At 50.1% G+C, this 17,359-nt stretch overlaps 1 protein-coding gene across 1 annotated transcript in view; it reads right to left on the bottom strand.

Annotated features, from left to right (window-relative positions):
* The window catches only part of LOC311228532 (somatomedin-B and thrombospondin type-1 domain-containing protein), a 46,531-nt gene extending 30,624 nt beyond the window's left edge, over positions 1-15,907 (bottom strand). The window contains exon 1 of the mRNA XM_084314431.1: positions 15,394-15,907. Coding sequence (XP_084170557.1) covers positions 15,394-15,643 — 250 coding nt within the window. The 5' untranslated portion in view covers positions 15,644-15,907. The remainder of the gene's footprint in view (positions 1-15,393) is intronic.
* Positions 15,908-17,359: the final 1,452 nt, after the last annotated feature.

Raw genomic sequence — 17,359 nt, forward strand, 5'->3', positions numbered from 1 at the left:
TGATTGATTGATTGAAAAGTTTATTAACAGATTGCAGAATGGGTACAGTACAGTACAGCTCAATACATACAATTGTTAAGGGGATGCAGACCAGAGAAAGACTTTCGTCTTGTTTACATCAGGGTCCCCCATTTTCAATTCATCATAACATATATGACATACATGACATACAGATAGACAGTACCCCCCCCCCCCCCCCCACTGCTGGACAGGTGCCTCCAACTGACCAGTAGGAGTCGCTATTGCCATGACCAGGACTCATACGCCACCGGCTTCCCACCCACGAACACTGCCAACTGTATTTGTTGACCAGCGTCTGACCGAGCCGGAAGGTACCGCGGCCCGAGTTCTACCCAGGGGGTGCGTTGGTGATTTCAACGCTGGTTGCACGGCGATTTATTGAAGTCACGTGCACGTGCCCGTGCCCCCCCCACCAAACCTGTGAGTGTGATTGCCATGAAATGGGTTGCATTCCATGCGCTACTGTTATGCTTATGCGAGGTAGCCAGGTACACACAACGAGTCGAGTGCAGCGCGTTCTAGCATGTGCGTGCACATCCGTGCATGTGCGTGCACGTGCACGCACTTCTGCTCACAAAAGCTGGTTGCCCGGCGTGCAACCCCCCGTCCCATGAGCAACGCATCCCTGGTTCTACCCGACCCACCAATCAGCTAATAGTCTGCCTGAACCGTCCTAACTGTTGTATTGGCAAACACACTGCAACAGGAAACAGACTTGGGCCCATTTATAATGTTTATGTCATCGTGTTAGAAGAGGTCTGAGCGGGGGTGGGATGTATATAGCCTACTGGTAATTGACTCACTAAAGAGATTTGGATAAAGTAAAAATGTATCCATAACATTGCTATTGGATGGGTACACAGGAATGTGATCGTTAGCCGTAAATATTTCAGTCAGATAGAAATATCAAGGTTATACAAGGTTTCACAAGGTGTATATTATGCGGTATAGTAATTGAAGTCCAAAATGCTAAATATATCACGATAAGAAATGTAGGCCGTATCGCCCCCACCCCTAACTGTAAGTATTACTTGGAAACCGGATGACTCTTTAAACAGGACAACACTCATTCCCTTATTTACTGACCACTTTGTGTGTGCGTCTCCAATTATAATGGTAACATTCTGACAGAGTGTTCATTGGGCCTTTTAAACTGAGTGCAGGTCTCTTATGTCTCTCCTCTGAAGTCAGCCACTATGAGGCCTTTACTCCAACCCTGCGGTTGACAGGAGGGTAGGGTTAATTACAGGCTGGGAACAGACAGTACACAGGCAGACACCCCCACCGTGTTACAGAGCCGGATCAGGATCGGGTTCCGATTAAGATTGGGTCTAATGTCGGGTGAAATAAGATAAAGGTTCATCAGTGGAATCACACTGGCAGAGGGTGCTTGAGTCACGGGAGGGAAGGAGGGAGGGAGAGAGGGAGAGAGGGAGAGAGAGAGAGAGAGAGAGAGAGAGAGAGAGAGAGAGAGAGAGAGAGAGAGAGAGAGAGAGAGAGAGAGAGAGAGAGAGAGAGAGAGAGAGAGAGAGAGAGAGAGAAAGAGAGAGAGAGAGAGAGAGGCGGGGGGAGAGAGAATACAATAATGTCCAGTACATTTCCAGCGATACAAAAAAAGCAAAGTGAGGGAGTTTGTCCAGGTGCTTTATCAGAGACATCTCAATAAGTACAGAGGGTCTGGTATTGATCCACACAGTGATCATAGTTCTGTATCGTTAGTGGCTTAGCTTGGCATCGCTACTGCACTATCTCGCGTACGTGCACGCGTACTGAATAAACCACAAATGTACCTCTAATACCAGTATTAGTCTGACCACACCCCTCATCAGCTTACCTTCATAAGCAGGTGTGTGGTCACCTGCTCTCCTCCTTCTCGCTTTCACCACAAGGAAGAGGTGCCTCGGTAGATCCCCACACTTGACACCATGATGGAAGAAATTGGATTAGGAACAGCTTGGGAAACAAGGATACGTTGACATCATATCTTTATTTTCTCTCTCACTATTTTCGAGAAAATACGGCGATATTGTCTTCGTACTGGAGTGTCTAGAAGATGATGATCATTCTACAAACCCTCCACCGGTTTTCGTATTGGGAGCACGCCGCTGCATGCTTCTCAACTGCAGTTCCTTGCTGTGTTTGTTGGGGTGAAACCTGTCAGGCCACAGCTGAACTGTCGGACATGCCGCTGTTGTGAGGAGCGGTGCGTTCCAGGTTGGGTGAGTAGTGTTTGCTGGCGGGCTCCACTTGTCTGTTAGTGCTATGGGGGCTACTTGACAAAGTTTATGGAAACCGGCCCCAGGCTAGGGTCCTTTGTTTAGCCGTCTAGGCGACAGAAGGCCTTGGTCTGGCGACCATTATAGTTTTAACTAGTGGGCCGCGACCATTGACACTGGTGATCCCTGTGTGTTCTGGACGAGTGGATTCTCTCTGTCACCGTGTTAAGACCCCATCTTTCATATCCAAATGAGAGTATTCCTTCACGAGGGGATATGTGCATGTAATGTGCGATAGCGGCAGATTCATGTTCAAAGTCAGCTATACAGGCCAGTTGGTACTGTGCTGATTCCGCCGGACGTGTTAATGTCACCGTTGTGAAGCGGTGTTGACGTCTTGTTTTCTCTTTTCTCTTAAAAAGTGAGGAGGGTTCAGAACGGCGGCCTGTCTGGGTGAGTGTTATGTCATTGTTTACATGTTCATAGCTTACGGTTAGCCGGTCGGTGGCCTGGCGCGGGGTAGCTTGGCTTCTCGCGCGCCGCCGGGAGCTCGCTCCTGATCGCGTGCGTCGTAGATCGGCGTCTCGCGAGCGGAAGCAATAGCACCCGAACGGTTGGAGCAGCCGTTAGCTTGATGCTATTCTGTTGAACGTGCTTTGATTTTTAACATGTTTTACACTCTTGACCACGACGTCATCCTTGACAGGGGATGTTCGTCGACCCTGCCTGAGCCTAGACGGGGATTGCGTCAACAAAGAGGACTGTAGCGACTGGTGGAGCGGCGACGCTGCCCGGATCGAACAACACGGGACGGTTGTGTTCTACGGTGGCTTGTGACTGCACTTCGCTGATCTGCGTTCCGGGCAGGTACGGGGTTGGCCAGACCTCATAACACGTCTTCTGGTTTTACCTTGCTAAATGTATTGTGAATAACGGTGTTTTTTCCCAAAACGTGTGTTGTTGCAATGCATTTGAGATACGTTGCGGGTTGTGTGTGAGCTGTTTTTGTCACTGGCTGTTAGCTTCTCCGTGCAGATCGTGATGTATTGATCTGGTTGTTGTGTGAGAAACATCATGGTGTTTATGTGTACCGTGTACTCACTACTAAGGCAACTAACCTATGAAGCTATGCTTGGTGACGAGTGAGTAAAAGAATGTTCTTTCTCAGACTGTAATGACAATGAACAGTGAGTTCACACATTAACAGGTTTTCCTGTTTTAACTGGCCGTATTGAGGGTAAAATAGGAGGATTGTGTTTCCCCCCCCGGTTCCCTGGGGACTTTATCACCTCCTATCAGACATGTTGTGCATTAATTGTGTCTTTTGTGTGGTAGGGATACGATGTGACTCTCAGCTTGATTGCTGAGGTTGTGCTAAATCTGCTGGAGAAACTTATTTCCTAAAGGGAAATTGGTTTGGTTGCTGTCATGTGTGCTTGGCAAGGCCTGTGGTCGATACTAATCAAGAATGATGTATTCTCTCATTGTGAAAAAAACGGCGTTCCTCTGTTGAGTGTTTTTGCCATTTTTTGTAGGTGATGATGGGTTGTGTGTGTCATGTGACCTACAACTGGGTTGTACTGGCCACAGAAGCACATGTGTATGTTGGACCGGGGTTCTTAGAGCCCTCTCTATTCTGTGTTTTTCCTTAGTAAAAATCAGATAGCAGGTTAGCTCGTGCGCTGTGTGGAGCTGTGAAACGCTTCATAGAGCTGACTATGACTGTGTCATATTCTCTTTTTGTCGTTACGTCGTATCATGGGTGTGGGGTCGTAAAGGGGTGAACTGGTAACCTTTCCTCTCCCCATTGTTCTGTCGGTCAGGGGTACACCCCCTGTCCTTCAAGGTTCCCGTCACGTGGCGGTTCGGCACGTTACGGGGGGGGGGGGGGGGGGGGGGGGGGGGGAGTTCCTGGTCCCACGGCCTGGTATATTGGGCGTGTGCACCGCAGGAATTCCCCCGCCATAGAGTACGTCACCGTGCGCGTCTCTGTTGGTAGGACTTCCGTGTGCTGTTCAGGTCCATGTGATGGATCTGTTTTCAGGGGGGGGTGGTCAGGGCTCCTCCTCACCAAGCGCCTACTCAGGCCTTCTGTGAGTTCGGACTCCTTCTTCCATGTGAGGAAGCCTCCATCAGAGTACAGAGCCTTCCTCCTCAGATTGTCAAAGTGAGTGGACCCTCTAGAAGGGTCCTTTTCTATTGTATGTATATTCGATTCAATTCGTTTATTGAGTGTGTATGGGTTCGGTGCCTCTTCCCCGGAGGCCCTAAAACCAGTTTTTTACATGGCTCAAGGTGCAATATATTCTTTTCAATCTGTACAGCTCGCGTGGGAAGTCTCTCTGGGGATCCCCGTCTCTTTCCTATGGGAGGGTGGTGGGATGTAAAAATGTGAACATTTTTTACCCCGGCTGTGTAGACTGGGATACATACTGTTGATGCTTCCTTCTTTCTATTCCAGAAGTGTTGGAGTTAGGGAGTGTCACACCCCTCTTGTCGTTCCCCTGGGCGCCTTGGGGATTCAATGACAGGTCTAAATAGCCTGTTCATTGATGGGGGTGTGTCCCGACGCACGTATAGTGCTAGCTCGCTGTAAACAGGCGATTGACTGGCACGCCTTAGTTGCTTGTGGTTGAAACAGCGTTTTTATAAAGCAACTGAGATGGGGGTTTTTCCTCTTCCGGCGACCACATCCCATGACCTGGGTGGGTTGTCGACGGATTCTCGTTCATGTCTGGGGGATGATGACGGGATGGATCTGAACATATGTAGTGGGGTCTCACGCCCTTGGGGTGGGCCACCAGGCGCGGTTCGTCCCGACGTCTGGGTGGCGCCTTCTTTTCATGTTAAGATCAACACGCATATCTGCCCTTCTCCTGGAGTAGGCATGTCGGCGTGGTTAGAGCACGGGACTGGTTCTGGTCACGCTGGTCCAGATCAGTTGAACCCGTTGTCCGCCGGGGATGCAGATCTGCTGTTCTGGTACCCTGAGGGACTTGGGCTTTTTTCAGGGGGAAAAATGCCAGGTCGGTCTGGGTGTCACAGGGTTAAGCGCTATGGAGACCCTGGTTGGGTATGTTTTTACTCAGCACTGTCGTCATGGCTTACAGCCATGCCATTCTGTACGCGCTCGATCTCGTCGGATCTCGGCCGCTACACAGGTTGGTCCTGGTTAGTACTTGGTTGGGAGACCGCCGGGGAATACCAGGTACGGTGTGCTTAGGGGCTGGTTCTCCATTATTTTTCGCTCCTCTCTCACGCATGGCGAAGAGGGGCCTGTGGGGGTGGTTTTTTGACCTCCTCTGGTGACCCTGTGCTTCCCGTACCGCCAGGCCCGGTCCGAAGTGATGTTTGCGACCCGTAGGCCTGGGTTAACCCTTTTTGGAAACTGAAACACTTGTACTGCGGTATAGCCGGTGTATACCCGCAGGTGTGTTTTGGAGTTTTTTCTTGAGGGGGTTATAGGAACAACCACCGCATTGGGGTAACGCCGAGGTGGTTGATTCCCTGGTGTGTTGGAGCAGTGTCAACTCCCGGGTTCACCGTTTGAGGGTGCCCCTGCACGTTCATGACGTCTGCCAATCGTGTCAGCCTTCTCTGCCTCGACCCCTCTGGGTGGGGGTTGTTAAATGGAGGCTTGGTCATGCAACACCGCCAGCTTACGCTCCTTCCGCCGGGGCGGCTGTGTTCAGCTGTCCCCTCTGGCGCCTGTCTCGTCCGCAGTCTCCAGGCTAGGGTTAACAGCCTGTTGCCTGGTTTTTCCCCGGTGCGCTGCCTGCTTCCGTTGGTTAACCTTTTTTGTGTGCTTACGGCCATGCTGACTGCCTATTCTGCAGGGTCAGTGTGCCAGGCGGTGTACTATTGGGGGGACGGGGCCCGCTCGGCTTACGGCCATACCGACCTGAACACGCCCGGTCTCGTCCGATCTCGGAAGCTGGGCAGGTTCTGGCCTGGTTGGTTCCGCCTGGGAATACCAGGTGCAGTAACTGAGGGGCCTTTGTCCGAATACGCTGGCGATGTGGGGGGGGCGGGGCACTACGTGCCCACCTGGTGGGGTCTTGATGCTGGCATCATGGACTTCTCCGGGCCCCCATTCCAGGGAGTCCAGTCCTTTTGGTGGGTCTGGGTCTTCCTTCGTGCTCCGCTGCTACGGCCTTGCCACGGGGTTGGGTTTGCCCTTGACCCCGTGATTCTGGGGGCAGTAACGAGGTTGTTCCTCTGTTCGTTCCCGGGTGGCATGCGGGTTGTGCGTGTGTGTAGTCGTGGGGTCAAGCCACGGTCTGCTCACCCTGTGCGTTGAGTTGCTTGAGTGCCTCTTCGCACGGTCGGGTCCGTCGCCCTCCCGTGACGTCCCTAATAGGGGGGCTACCCTCCATTAGGGGGGGTCGGGGGGGCTCGGCCCTCCCTGTTCTGATGGTTTTGGGGGGCTGTCAGCGGGGTGTATTTGTCAGCCAAGTGGCTCCGCTTGGCCTCCCTTGTGCAGTAGCGATGCCAAGCTAAGCCACTAACGATACAGAACGTTAGGTTATGACTATAACCAAGTTCTGTTAGTTAGGGGCGATGCTTGGCATCGGACGCCGCTGCAGCCCTTGTCCTCACCTTGTGGTGAAAGCTTGGGAAGGAGGAGAGCAGGTGACCACACACCTGCTTATGAAGGTAAGCTGATGAGGGGTGTGGTCAGACTAATACTGGTATTAGAGGTACATTTGTGGTTTATTCAGTACGCGTGCACGTACGCGAGATAGTGCAGTAGCGATGCCAAGCATCGCCCCTAACTAACAGAACTTGGTTATAGTCATAACCTAACGTTCACAGCCAAGTTTACAGACCTGAAGACCCAAACACCGGGACAAATTAACCTCTCTCTTGTATCTCTCCGTCTTATACGCTAATAACGCCAGAGCTTCATCACTCAACCTAAAATCCTTTGAAACCATATATTATATATATATATATATATATAGTGGCTCAGGAGGTAGAGCGGTCGTCTGGTAATCAGAAGGTTCCCAGTTCGATTCCTGCTCCTCCCGGGCAGCGTGTTGAAGTGTCCTTGAGCAAGACACCTAACCCCTAACTGCTCCCAATCACATCTGAGATGAAGAAATAAAAAATATTGTTTGATAGAAACAAATTATCATTGAATTTGAGCAAAACTAAAATTATGTTATTTGGAAACTGTAGATTAAATACTCAAGTACAAGTTAAAATAAATGATGTGATTATTGAAAGAGTTTATGAAAATAAATTCCTAGGTGTAATAATATACCATAGAATCTGCTGGAAACCTCACATAAAACATGTCCAAACTAAACTGTCAAGAAGCATTTCAGTCATGAGTAAAGTAAAGCACATTCTGGATAAATAAATCACTCTACATTATCTACTGTTCACTAGTTTTACCATATTTAAATTACTGTGCTGAAGTCTGGGGAAATACTTATAATTCTACACTACAACCACTTTTTATACTGCAAAAAAGGGCCATAAGGATAGTTCACATTGCAGGTTATCGTGATCACACAAACATATTATTTTTAAAGTCACAAACATTAAAGTTAAATGATCTTGTGGAATTTAAAACAGCACAATTAATGTATGAAGCAAAATGTAATGTACTTCCAGGAAACATTCAAGAACTGTTCTTTGATAGAGAGGGGGGTTATAATCTGAGGGGAGAACTCAATTTAAAAGTTCTTAGTGTACGCACTACCATGAGAAGACACTGCAGCTCAATATGTGGAGTGAAACTGTGGAACAGTCTAAATGTGGTGCTAAAGCAATGTCCAAATATGAGACCATTCAAACTGAATTATAAGGAAATGATGTTCACGAGGTACAGGGATGAGGAAGGGACTTGACATTCACGGGTGTTTAAATTATTATAATTTTTTGTTCATGTTTTACACATATAGTTTTTGTTTTTTGTTTTGCATATATATATATATATATATATTTGTTTTGTAAGGTTTTAAATTAGTACACTCATTTGAGTAGTGGAAAAAGGGTAGGATTAAATAAGTGTATACTTCTTCCTACTCCTTTTCGAACATGTAAATTGAGTTATGTTTTGCTTTATTTTTTATTTCATTTTTTTCATTTAATTTCTTGAGATCAACGATTTGTTTTGATTTTATATCGTTTGTATTTATTTACACGTTCGAAAAATAAAGATTTCAAATAAAAGATTTTAAAATAATGTTTTAAAAAAATATGTATGATTATTAGGATGTCCACATGAAGAACACTTAACTGTACATACATGGATGTCACACTATAGCAGTGTCTATACAGTATTTCACAAGAATACCATGGAATCCATAACCCCTGTGCACCCCCCCCCCCCCCCTGTATGAGTCACAGTAAAGCGAGAGAGAGTTCTGTTCTTCCCTATGTCTCTACTATGTGTCTACTGTACTGTGATGCAGGGGGGGGGCAGGGGCCATGTGTCTACTGTACTGTGATGCAGGGGGGGGGGGGGGCATGTGTCTACTGTACTGTGATGCAGGGGGGGGGGCAGGGGCCATGTGTCTACTGTACTGTGATGCAGGGGGGGGGGCCATGTGTCTACTGTACTGTGATGCAGGGGGGGGGGGCATGTGTCTACTGTACTGTGATGCAGGGGGGGGGGGGGCATGTGTCTACTGTACTGTGATGCAGGGGGGGGGGCATGTGTCTACTGTACTGTGATGCAGGGGGGGGGGGCATGTGTCTACTGTACTGTGATGCAGGGGGGGGGGGGGCATGTGTCTACTGTACTGTGATGCAGGGGGGGGGGGGGCATGTGTCTACTGTACTGTGATGCAGGGGGGGGGGGGCATGTGTCTACTGTACTGTGATGCAGGGGGGGGGGCATGTGTCTACTGTACTGTGATGCAGGGGGGGGGGGGGGGCATGTGTCTACTGTACTGTGATGCAGGGGGGGGGGGCATGTGTCTACTGTACTGTGATGCAGGGGGGGGGCATGTGTCTACTGTACTGTGATGCAGGGGGGGGGGGGGGGGGGGCATGTGTCTACTGTGATGCAGGGGGGGGGGGCATGTGTCTACTGTGATGCAGGGGGGGGGGGGGCATGTGTCTACTGTGATGCAGGGGGGGGGGGGGGGCATGTGTCTACTGTGATGCAGGGGGGGGGGGGGGCATGTGTCTACTGTGATGCAGGGGGGGGGGGCATGTGTCTACTGTACTGTGATGCAGGGGGGGGGGGGGGGCATGTGTCTACTGTACTGTGATGCAGGGGGGGGGGGGCATGTGTCTACTGTACTGTGATGCAGGGGGGGGGGCATGTGTCTACTGTACTGTGATGCAGGGGGGGGGGCATGTGTCTACTGTACTGTGATGCAGGGGGGGGGCATGTGTCTACTGTACTGTGATGCAGGGGGGGGGCATGTGTCTACTGTACTGTGATGCAGGGGGGGGGGGGGCATGTGTCTACTGTACTGTGATGCAGGGGGGGGGGGCATGTGTCTACTGTACTGTGATGCAGGGGGGGGGGCATGTGTCTACTGTACTGTGATGCAGGGGGGGGGGGGCATGTGTCTACTGTACTGTGATGCAGGGGGGGGGCATGTGTCTACTGTACTGTGATGCAGGGGGGGGGGGGCATGTGTCTACTGTACTGTGATGCAGGGGGGGGGGGGGGCATGTGTCTACTGTACTGTGATGCAGGGGGGGGGGCATGTGTCTACTGTACTGTGATGCAGGGGGGGGGGGGCATGTGTCTACTGTACTGTGATGCAGGGGGGGGGGGGCATGTGTCTACTGTACTGTGATGCAGGGGGGGGGGGGCATGTGTCTACTGTACTGTGATGCAGGGGGGGGGGGGCATGTGTCTACTGTACTGTGATGCAGGGGGGGGCCATGTGTCTACTGTACTGTGATGCAGGGGGGGGGGCATGTGTCTACTGTACTGTGATGCAGGGGGGGGGGCATGTGTCTACTGTACTGTGATGCAGGGGGGGGGCATGTGTCTACTGTACTGTGATGCAGGGGGGGGGCATGTGTCTACTGTACTGTGATGCAGGGGGGGGGGCATGTGTCTACTGTACTGTGATGCAGGGGGGGGCATGTGTCTACTGTACTGTGATGCAGGGGGGGGGGGCATGTGTCTACTGTACTGTGATGCAGGGGGGGGGGGCATGTGTCTACTGTACTGTGATGCAGGGGGGGGGGGCATGTGTCTACTGTACTGTGATGCAGGGGGGGGGGGGCATGTGTCTACTGTACTGTGATGCAGGGGGGGGGGCATGTGTCTACTGTACTGTGATGCAGGGGGGGGGGCATGTGTCTACTGTACTGTGATGCAGGGGGGGGGGCATGTGTCTACTGTACTGTGATGCAGGGGGGGGGCATGTGTCTACTGTACTGTGATGCAGGGGGGGGGGCATGTGTCTACTGTACTGTGATGCAGGGGGGGGGGGCCATGTGTCTACTGTACTGTGATGCAGGGGGGGGGCATGTGTCTACTGTACTGTGATGCAGGGGGGGGGGGGGGCATGTGTCTACTGTACTGTGATGCAGGGGGGGGGGCCATGTGTCTACTGTACTGTGATGCAGGGGGGGGGGGCATGTGTCTACTGTACTGTGATGCAGGGGGGGGGGGCATGTGTCTACTGTACTGTGATGCAGGGGGGGGGGGGCATGTGTCTACTGTACTGTGATGCAGGGGGGGGGGCATGTGTCTACTGTACTGTGATGCAGGGGGGGGGGGCATGTGTCTACTGTACTGTGATGCAGGGGGGGGGGGCATGTGTCTACTGTACTGTGATGCAGGGGGGGGGGCATGTGTCTACTGTACTGTGATGCAGGGGGGGGGCATGTGTCTACTGTACTGTGATGCAGGGGGGGGGGCATGTGTCTACTGTACTGTGATGCAGGGGGGGGGGCATGTGTCTACTGTACTGTGATGCAGGGGGGGGGGGCATGTGTCTACTGTACTGTGATGCAGGGGGGGGGGCATGTGTCTACTGTACTGTGATGCAGGGGGGGGGGCATGTGTCTACTGTACTGTGATGCAGGGGGGGGGGGGCATGTGTCTACTGTACTGTGATGCAGGGGGGGGGGGCATGTGTCTACTGTACTGTGATGCAGGGGTGGGGGGCATGTGTCTACTGTACTGTGATGCAGGGGGGGGGCATGTGTCTACTGTACTGTGATGCAGGGGGGGGGGCATGTGTCTACTGTACTGTGATGCAGGGGGGGGGGCATGTGTCTACTGTACTGTGATGCAGGGGGGGGGCATGTGTCTACTGTACTGTGATGCAGGGGGGGGGGGCATGTGTCTACTGTACTGTGATGCAGGGGGGGGGCATGTGTCTACTGTACTGTGATGCAGGGGGGGGGGGGGCATGTGTCTACTGTACTGTGATGCAGGGGGGGGGGGCATGTGTCTACTGTACTGTGATGCAGGGGGGGGGGCATGTGTCTACTGTACTGTGATGCAGGGGGGGGGCATGTGTCTACTGTACTGTGATGCAGGGGGGGGGGCATGTGTCTACTGTACTGTGATGCAGGGGGGGGGCATGTGTCTACTGTACTGTGATGCAGGGGGGGGGGGGGGCATGTGTCTACTGTACTGTGATGCAGGGGGGGGGGGGGCATGTGTCTACTGTACTGTGATGCAGGGGGGGGCATGTGTCTACTGTACTGTGATGCAGGGGGGGGGGCATGTGTCTACTGTACTGTGATGCAGGGGGGGGCATGTGTCTACTGTACTGTGATGCAGGGGGGGGGGCATGTGTCTACTGTACTGTGATGCAGGGGGGGGGCATGTGTCTACTGTACTGTGATGCAGGGGGGGGGGGCATGTGTCTACTGTACTGTGATGCAGGGGGGGGGGGGCATGTGTCTACTGTACTGTGATGCAGGGGGGGGCATGTGTCTACTGTACTGTGATGCAGGGGGGGGGGGCCATGTGTCTACTGTACTGTGATGCAGGGGGGGGGGGCATGTGTCTACTGTACTGTGATGCAGGGGGGGGGGGCCATGTGTCTACTGTACTGTGATGCAGGGGGGGGGGGGCATGTGTCTACTGTACTGTGATGCAGGGGGGGGGGGCATGTGTCTACTGTACTGTGATGCAGGGGGGGGGGGGGGGCATGTGTCTACTGTACTGTGATGCAGGGGGGGGGGGGTTGACTTTTTCCAGCCCGGGGACCCAAATGGACCTATCTCAAACCACGCCCTCTTTTCCTGATCCTCCTCTTCCTTGTGTGAGGAAAGCAACAGTTGCGAATGGAGGATCAAGAAAAGAGTGCGGGGTTTGAGATCCAGGTCCATCAGTCCTGTTCTGGGACCCAGGCTCGTTGAAACGTACTAGAATTCTTGTAATTTGGAGGTCGACCCACCACCAGAAATATGCCACACTACATCATTAACCCTTCATGGTGCAGTGCAGTCACACCGGTGGGATTATGTATTTTGACAACTGAAAATTCGGGGGGAGGGACAGAGGTCTAGATAATAAGGGGAAATAATTCTGAAAACGAAAAAAAAAAAAGTGCACCTCAAAGGGTTAAGAAACACTGCCATGATGTTTCACGTTGGCAGAAAATATGGGAGGATAAACTGGTCCCAGAGCAGTACTTACGTAACCTGGGAGCCCGTTCAGATGGCTTTTTAGATGGTCTGAAAGTACAGCATGTGTTTGACTGATTGAAGTTTGACTGGAGAGAAAATATGTAGTTGGTGTTGCTTTGTTCTACTGGAACTGCATAGCGAAGCTCTGCCAGAGATGACCACAGTGTTTCTTTTTAGTGTTCCTGCTCACAATCCACAGCATTTTAAAGATAGCCAGTGTGGTAGGACATGTTGATAACACAGAGGATACCAGGTGGTTCAGATATCCAAGACCTAAACACTGGTGGTACCGTCCACAGGGGTGCATGTGTCCAGTCTGTGACACCGGTCTAGACGGATGACAGCCTGCTCACATCACAGAGAGAGAAACATTCAAACAAGAGGTTCCCTATGTGTTCCTAAATAGAGAGGTCGCTGCATGCGTTTTAAGTGCACTTAGACCGTAGTATCATCTCTAGAGGTGCTTGTTAGTATGCTGTTAAAATGGGGGTTCTCTGAGTGCTGTTACACCATACAGAGATAGTATAGTTAGATAGTTAGCTCAAGATGCACTAACATACGGGTGGAGACTGCTTTAGTGACAGGTTGCCGTGTTCTCTCTCTCTCTCTCTCTCTCTCCCTGTCACATCTCAGACACAGCCCTGCTGTAATCCTGACCTTCTTTGGTAGTCTGTTGCTGTGGTGTCCATTCCCCTGTTTTCCCATATATAGAGTCAGCCGTGATTATGGGACCATTTTCTTGGAGGTTTTCAGGGAGAGCGGAAAAGGCTAGTCAAAACCCGCAGATCAAGGAGCATCTAACTGTTACACTAATCTGACCCTCATTCAATTATTATCAATATAATATCCCGAAAAGTAGTTATACTGAAATACCGATGTGTTTACTAAATACTTTATTAGTAATGATAATGACTGAATATCAGACCCCCCCCCCCCTCCTTCCTCATATGTGGTCTTAGCTGTGGAGTTGTGATGAAGAGATCAATGATCACACATACGATATATATCACCTGACAGTAGAGGTGAGACTGTGAAGAGGCAATACCCATCTCAATCCCACACACACATTATATACATGTAGAGACACACATGCATGCACACTAGGGGTGTAAATATTTGACCCCACAACGATTCGATTCGATTAGGATTATTCAGGCAACGATTCAATGCATCATGGAATCTCTTCATTTGACCACGATTCGATTCGATGTGATTCGATACATTTTCAGTTAATTCCCCAAAACATTTTGAATACACAAATGTGGCTGGGGGAACTGATTCACTCAGCATGAATGGACTATGTCAATAATAGGGGTGTAAATATTTGACCCCACATCATGAAATCTCTTAATTTGACCACGATTCGATTAGATTCTATGCGATTCGACCTTAGGATTGATGCATTGCATTGTCACAGGCAAGTGACATGAACATTGTCTGTATAGGCTTACTTGGCTACTAGGTCAGTTACACACAGTACATGCTGCATAGACAGCCATATAGGTTGAAGCTAAAACATGATTAGGCAGACAACACAATGACATACAGCATCTGCTCCACATATACAGCTGCTAATGATAGCAGATACTGATTAATACCATGCTAACTGCTACTAGAGAGACCAGATACTGAACAATACCCTGCTAACTGCTACTAGAGACCAGATACTGATTAATAACCTGCTAACTGCTACTAGAGAGACCAGATACTGATTAATAACCTGCTATAACTGCTTGGCTCTCCTCCTAGAGAGACCAGTCTTCTGAAAGCGTTTGTACAGTACATGACCCAGACTAGCAGATATGAAGACATGAGTTTCACCTGTAGCCTAGCTGTGAAAAGGTCTGCTTCAGCTGTTCATAGTATTTCTGCCTGGTTTAATGGTTTAAAAGACTTCCTCTAGTAGGCTGTAATCAAAAGTACAGGCAACACACACACGTTATATACTGTAGTTATATGGTACACAGACACACACACACACACGCACGCACGCATGCACGCGCACACAGACACACACACACATACATACCTACACACACAGACAGACAGACACACACACACACACACACACACACACACAAACAACAACAAACCCCCCACACACAAAAAGAGTAAGAGGGCTGGATGAGGTGAGGTTGTAAGATAAAATGGCTGAATGTACTTAAATGTTTACAGACACACACACAAACACACACACACACACCAGCCTAGACTTTGTCATCCCTGGCCACTTAAAGCAAACAGCCTTAATGGGAACGATGGAGACAGGTATGTGCAGTATGTCTCACTGTCTCTGTGTCACTGTCACCTCTGTGCCAACCAACCCGGAATCTGTCTCACACTGAAAAACAATAAACAGACATTCGTCCTTGTGCTTGTAGTGCAATAGCAGACTTGAAATGTACAGCCTACACAGGGGGAAACTTTGAAACTCCACAGGTGCTCCCCTCTCTTACTCTCGGAAAAAACTCAGAGATTATCAAGAAAAGACCATGATCCTCTCTAGGGCCTCGGCCATTGACCCGATGACAGCTATCATGCTCGAGCTGTAAATAGACACATTAGAGAGCAATCAACTCACCAGATATTTGACACACGCGCTGATAGTCCTCGCAACAATCTCCAGTTTTCTGACAATAGGTATCACAATAGCACACCGTTTTTCGTTTGGTGTACTCAAAACATTCGTTATTTCGACCGGTACAGCAGTTGGGGCTTTCTCTCTCGCCGCAGCCCGCTTCAGCTTGTGAAATGATGACCCCCGAGAAAAACGCTAAAAGTCCACAAGAAATAAGGCCATAACGCGCTGAAAACCATCCATGCGCTCCCATGATGGAAGCTTGACTGTACTGTGGCTCCTGTCGCCCGGCCCGCACTCTATCTCTCGCTGTTCGCCTGGCTGGTGGATGAATGATGATGTACGGCACTCTGAATTGTTGGCCACTTATTAATAATGAACACACTAATCGTGTTTGTCTACATTACAATCCAATCGCAACATTATCTAGGTCTCGTTTAAAAGAATGTAAAAAATAAAAACTTTGAATACGACACTTTTCAGAGGAACACTTCGGATCTCCAATAACACCTATGTGAACAAGTGATGCGTAAAAGTGGAGTTTTTGGTTTAGCAGCGTGCGTGGTATACACTCCTCCTGCCCAGTGGGCACCGCCCCTTGGAGCGCATGTCGGGGTGGTCATTAATAGAAACTGGGGCTATACGCCATCTGCTCTCTCTCTCTCTCTCTCTCTCTCTCTCTCTCTCTCTCTCTCTCTCTCTCTCTCTCTCTCTCTCACACATGTCTACTACAATAACCAACAACAGTCATGAATTGAGTGCGACATGATTGTTCCCGTGCCCCCCCCCCCTGGATCCATTCCAGAGTAGCGGGCCGCGCGCCGCCACAACAAGAAAACATTGCAACCACTGACAAAAACATATTACATTGCGGCACAATTTCCACAAAAACAGTTAACCAGGCAAGATTGTTTCGAATTGGTTTGTGCCTATAAGCTATAGTCCAAACAAGAACACTATCGCCTCTACAAGCAAACCTCAGACCAAAACAACAACGGATCTACTACATAATATTACAAAGAAGAACACAAAAGTTGGAAGATATCTAACCCTAACCCTATAACCCATATGGTGAGAATCATATAAGGGCCATTTGTTTCTCAGAAGGCTATCAATGTGGATCTATTTGTCGGACTGGTTTATATATTAACCGAGTATCACATTCAGCACCACGGACAGCGACGCGCTCGCTTTACATCAACATAAAAGAGACAACGTCAATGTGCACCATTCTCACTCGGCAAGCAGTCACTACAGACGTGTTTAAGGTGTTCTATACTATTATCACTCGGCAAGCAGTCACTACAGACGTGTTTAAGGTGTTCTATACTGGGGTAGTAATGTTCCTCCTCCTCCTCCGTAAATCCAAGAGAAAGGGCGTCCGCCCCATTGAAGAGGAGAATCACTAGGGAACAATGGCATTATTTCCCCTTCAGTGGTTCTGAGTGGATGGTGGCTCCATGGGGGAGAGGTTGAGTATTGTAATGATTAGATACTGTAAAAGCGCATCTGGTGGACAAAGAGTGTGTGTGTGTTCTTGTGCGTGCGTGGGGAAGTGGTGGTTGAATTGAATGGGATAAACTAAAGCTACGAAAGGCCAGCAGAAACTATCTCCTTTCATCTCCGAGTTCAAAGATAATCTCGATCCAGGTTGTTTGTGACGAAGCCCGTGAGACCAGATGAGAGATCGTTCGGGGTCACGTTGGTTCAGTTACTTCTTTGGTCTCCGGTGGATAGTGTTTGGACCAGGCCAATGTGACTGTCCAACCCCCAGAAAGACATAACCGGGAGTGACGGTGAGGGAGTGATGAGAGGAGGTAAATGGAGGGAAGAAATGAACGGACGACAGACTAGCTCTGATCCTCCACATAAAGCCCTATTGTAAGCCATGAAGGGGGGGGGGTGGTCCTTATCACATCTGTGTGTGTGTGTGTGTGTGAATTTGATAGGGGGGACTCGGAGAGATGGA

This window comes from Notolepis coatsorum (assembly GCF_963971535.1).
Source record: "Notolepis coatsorum genome assembly, chromosome: 1".
Lineage (NCBI taxonomy): Eukaryota > Metazoa > Chordata > Actinopteri > Aulopiformes > Paralepididae > Notolepis > Notolepis coatsorum.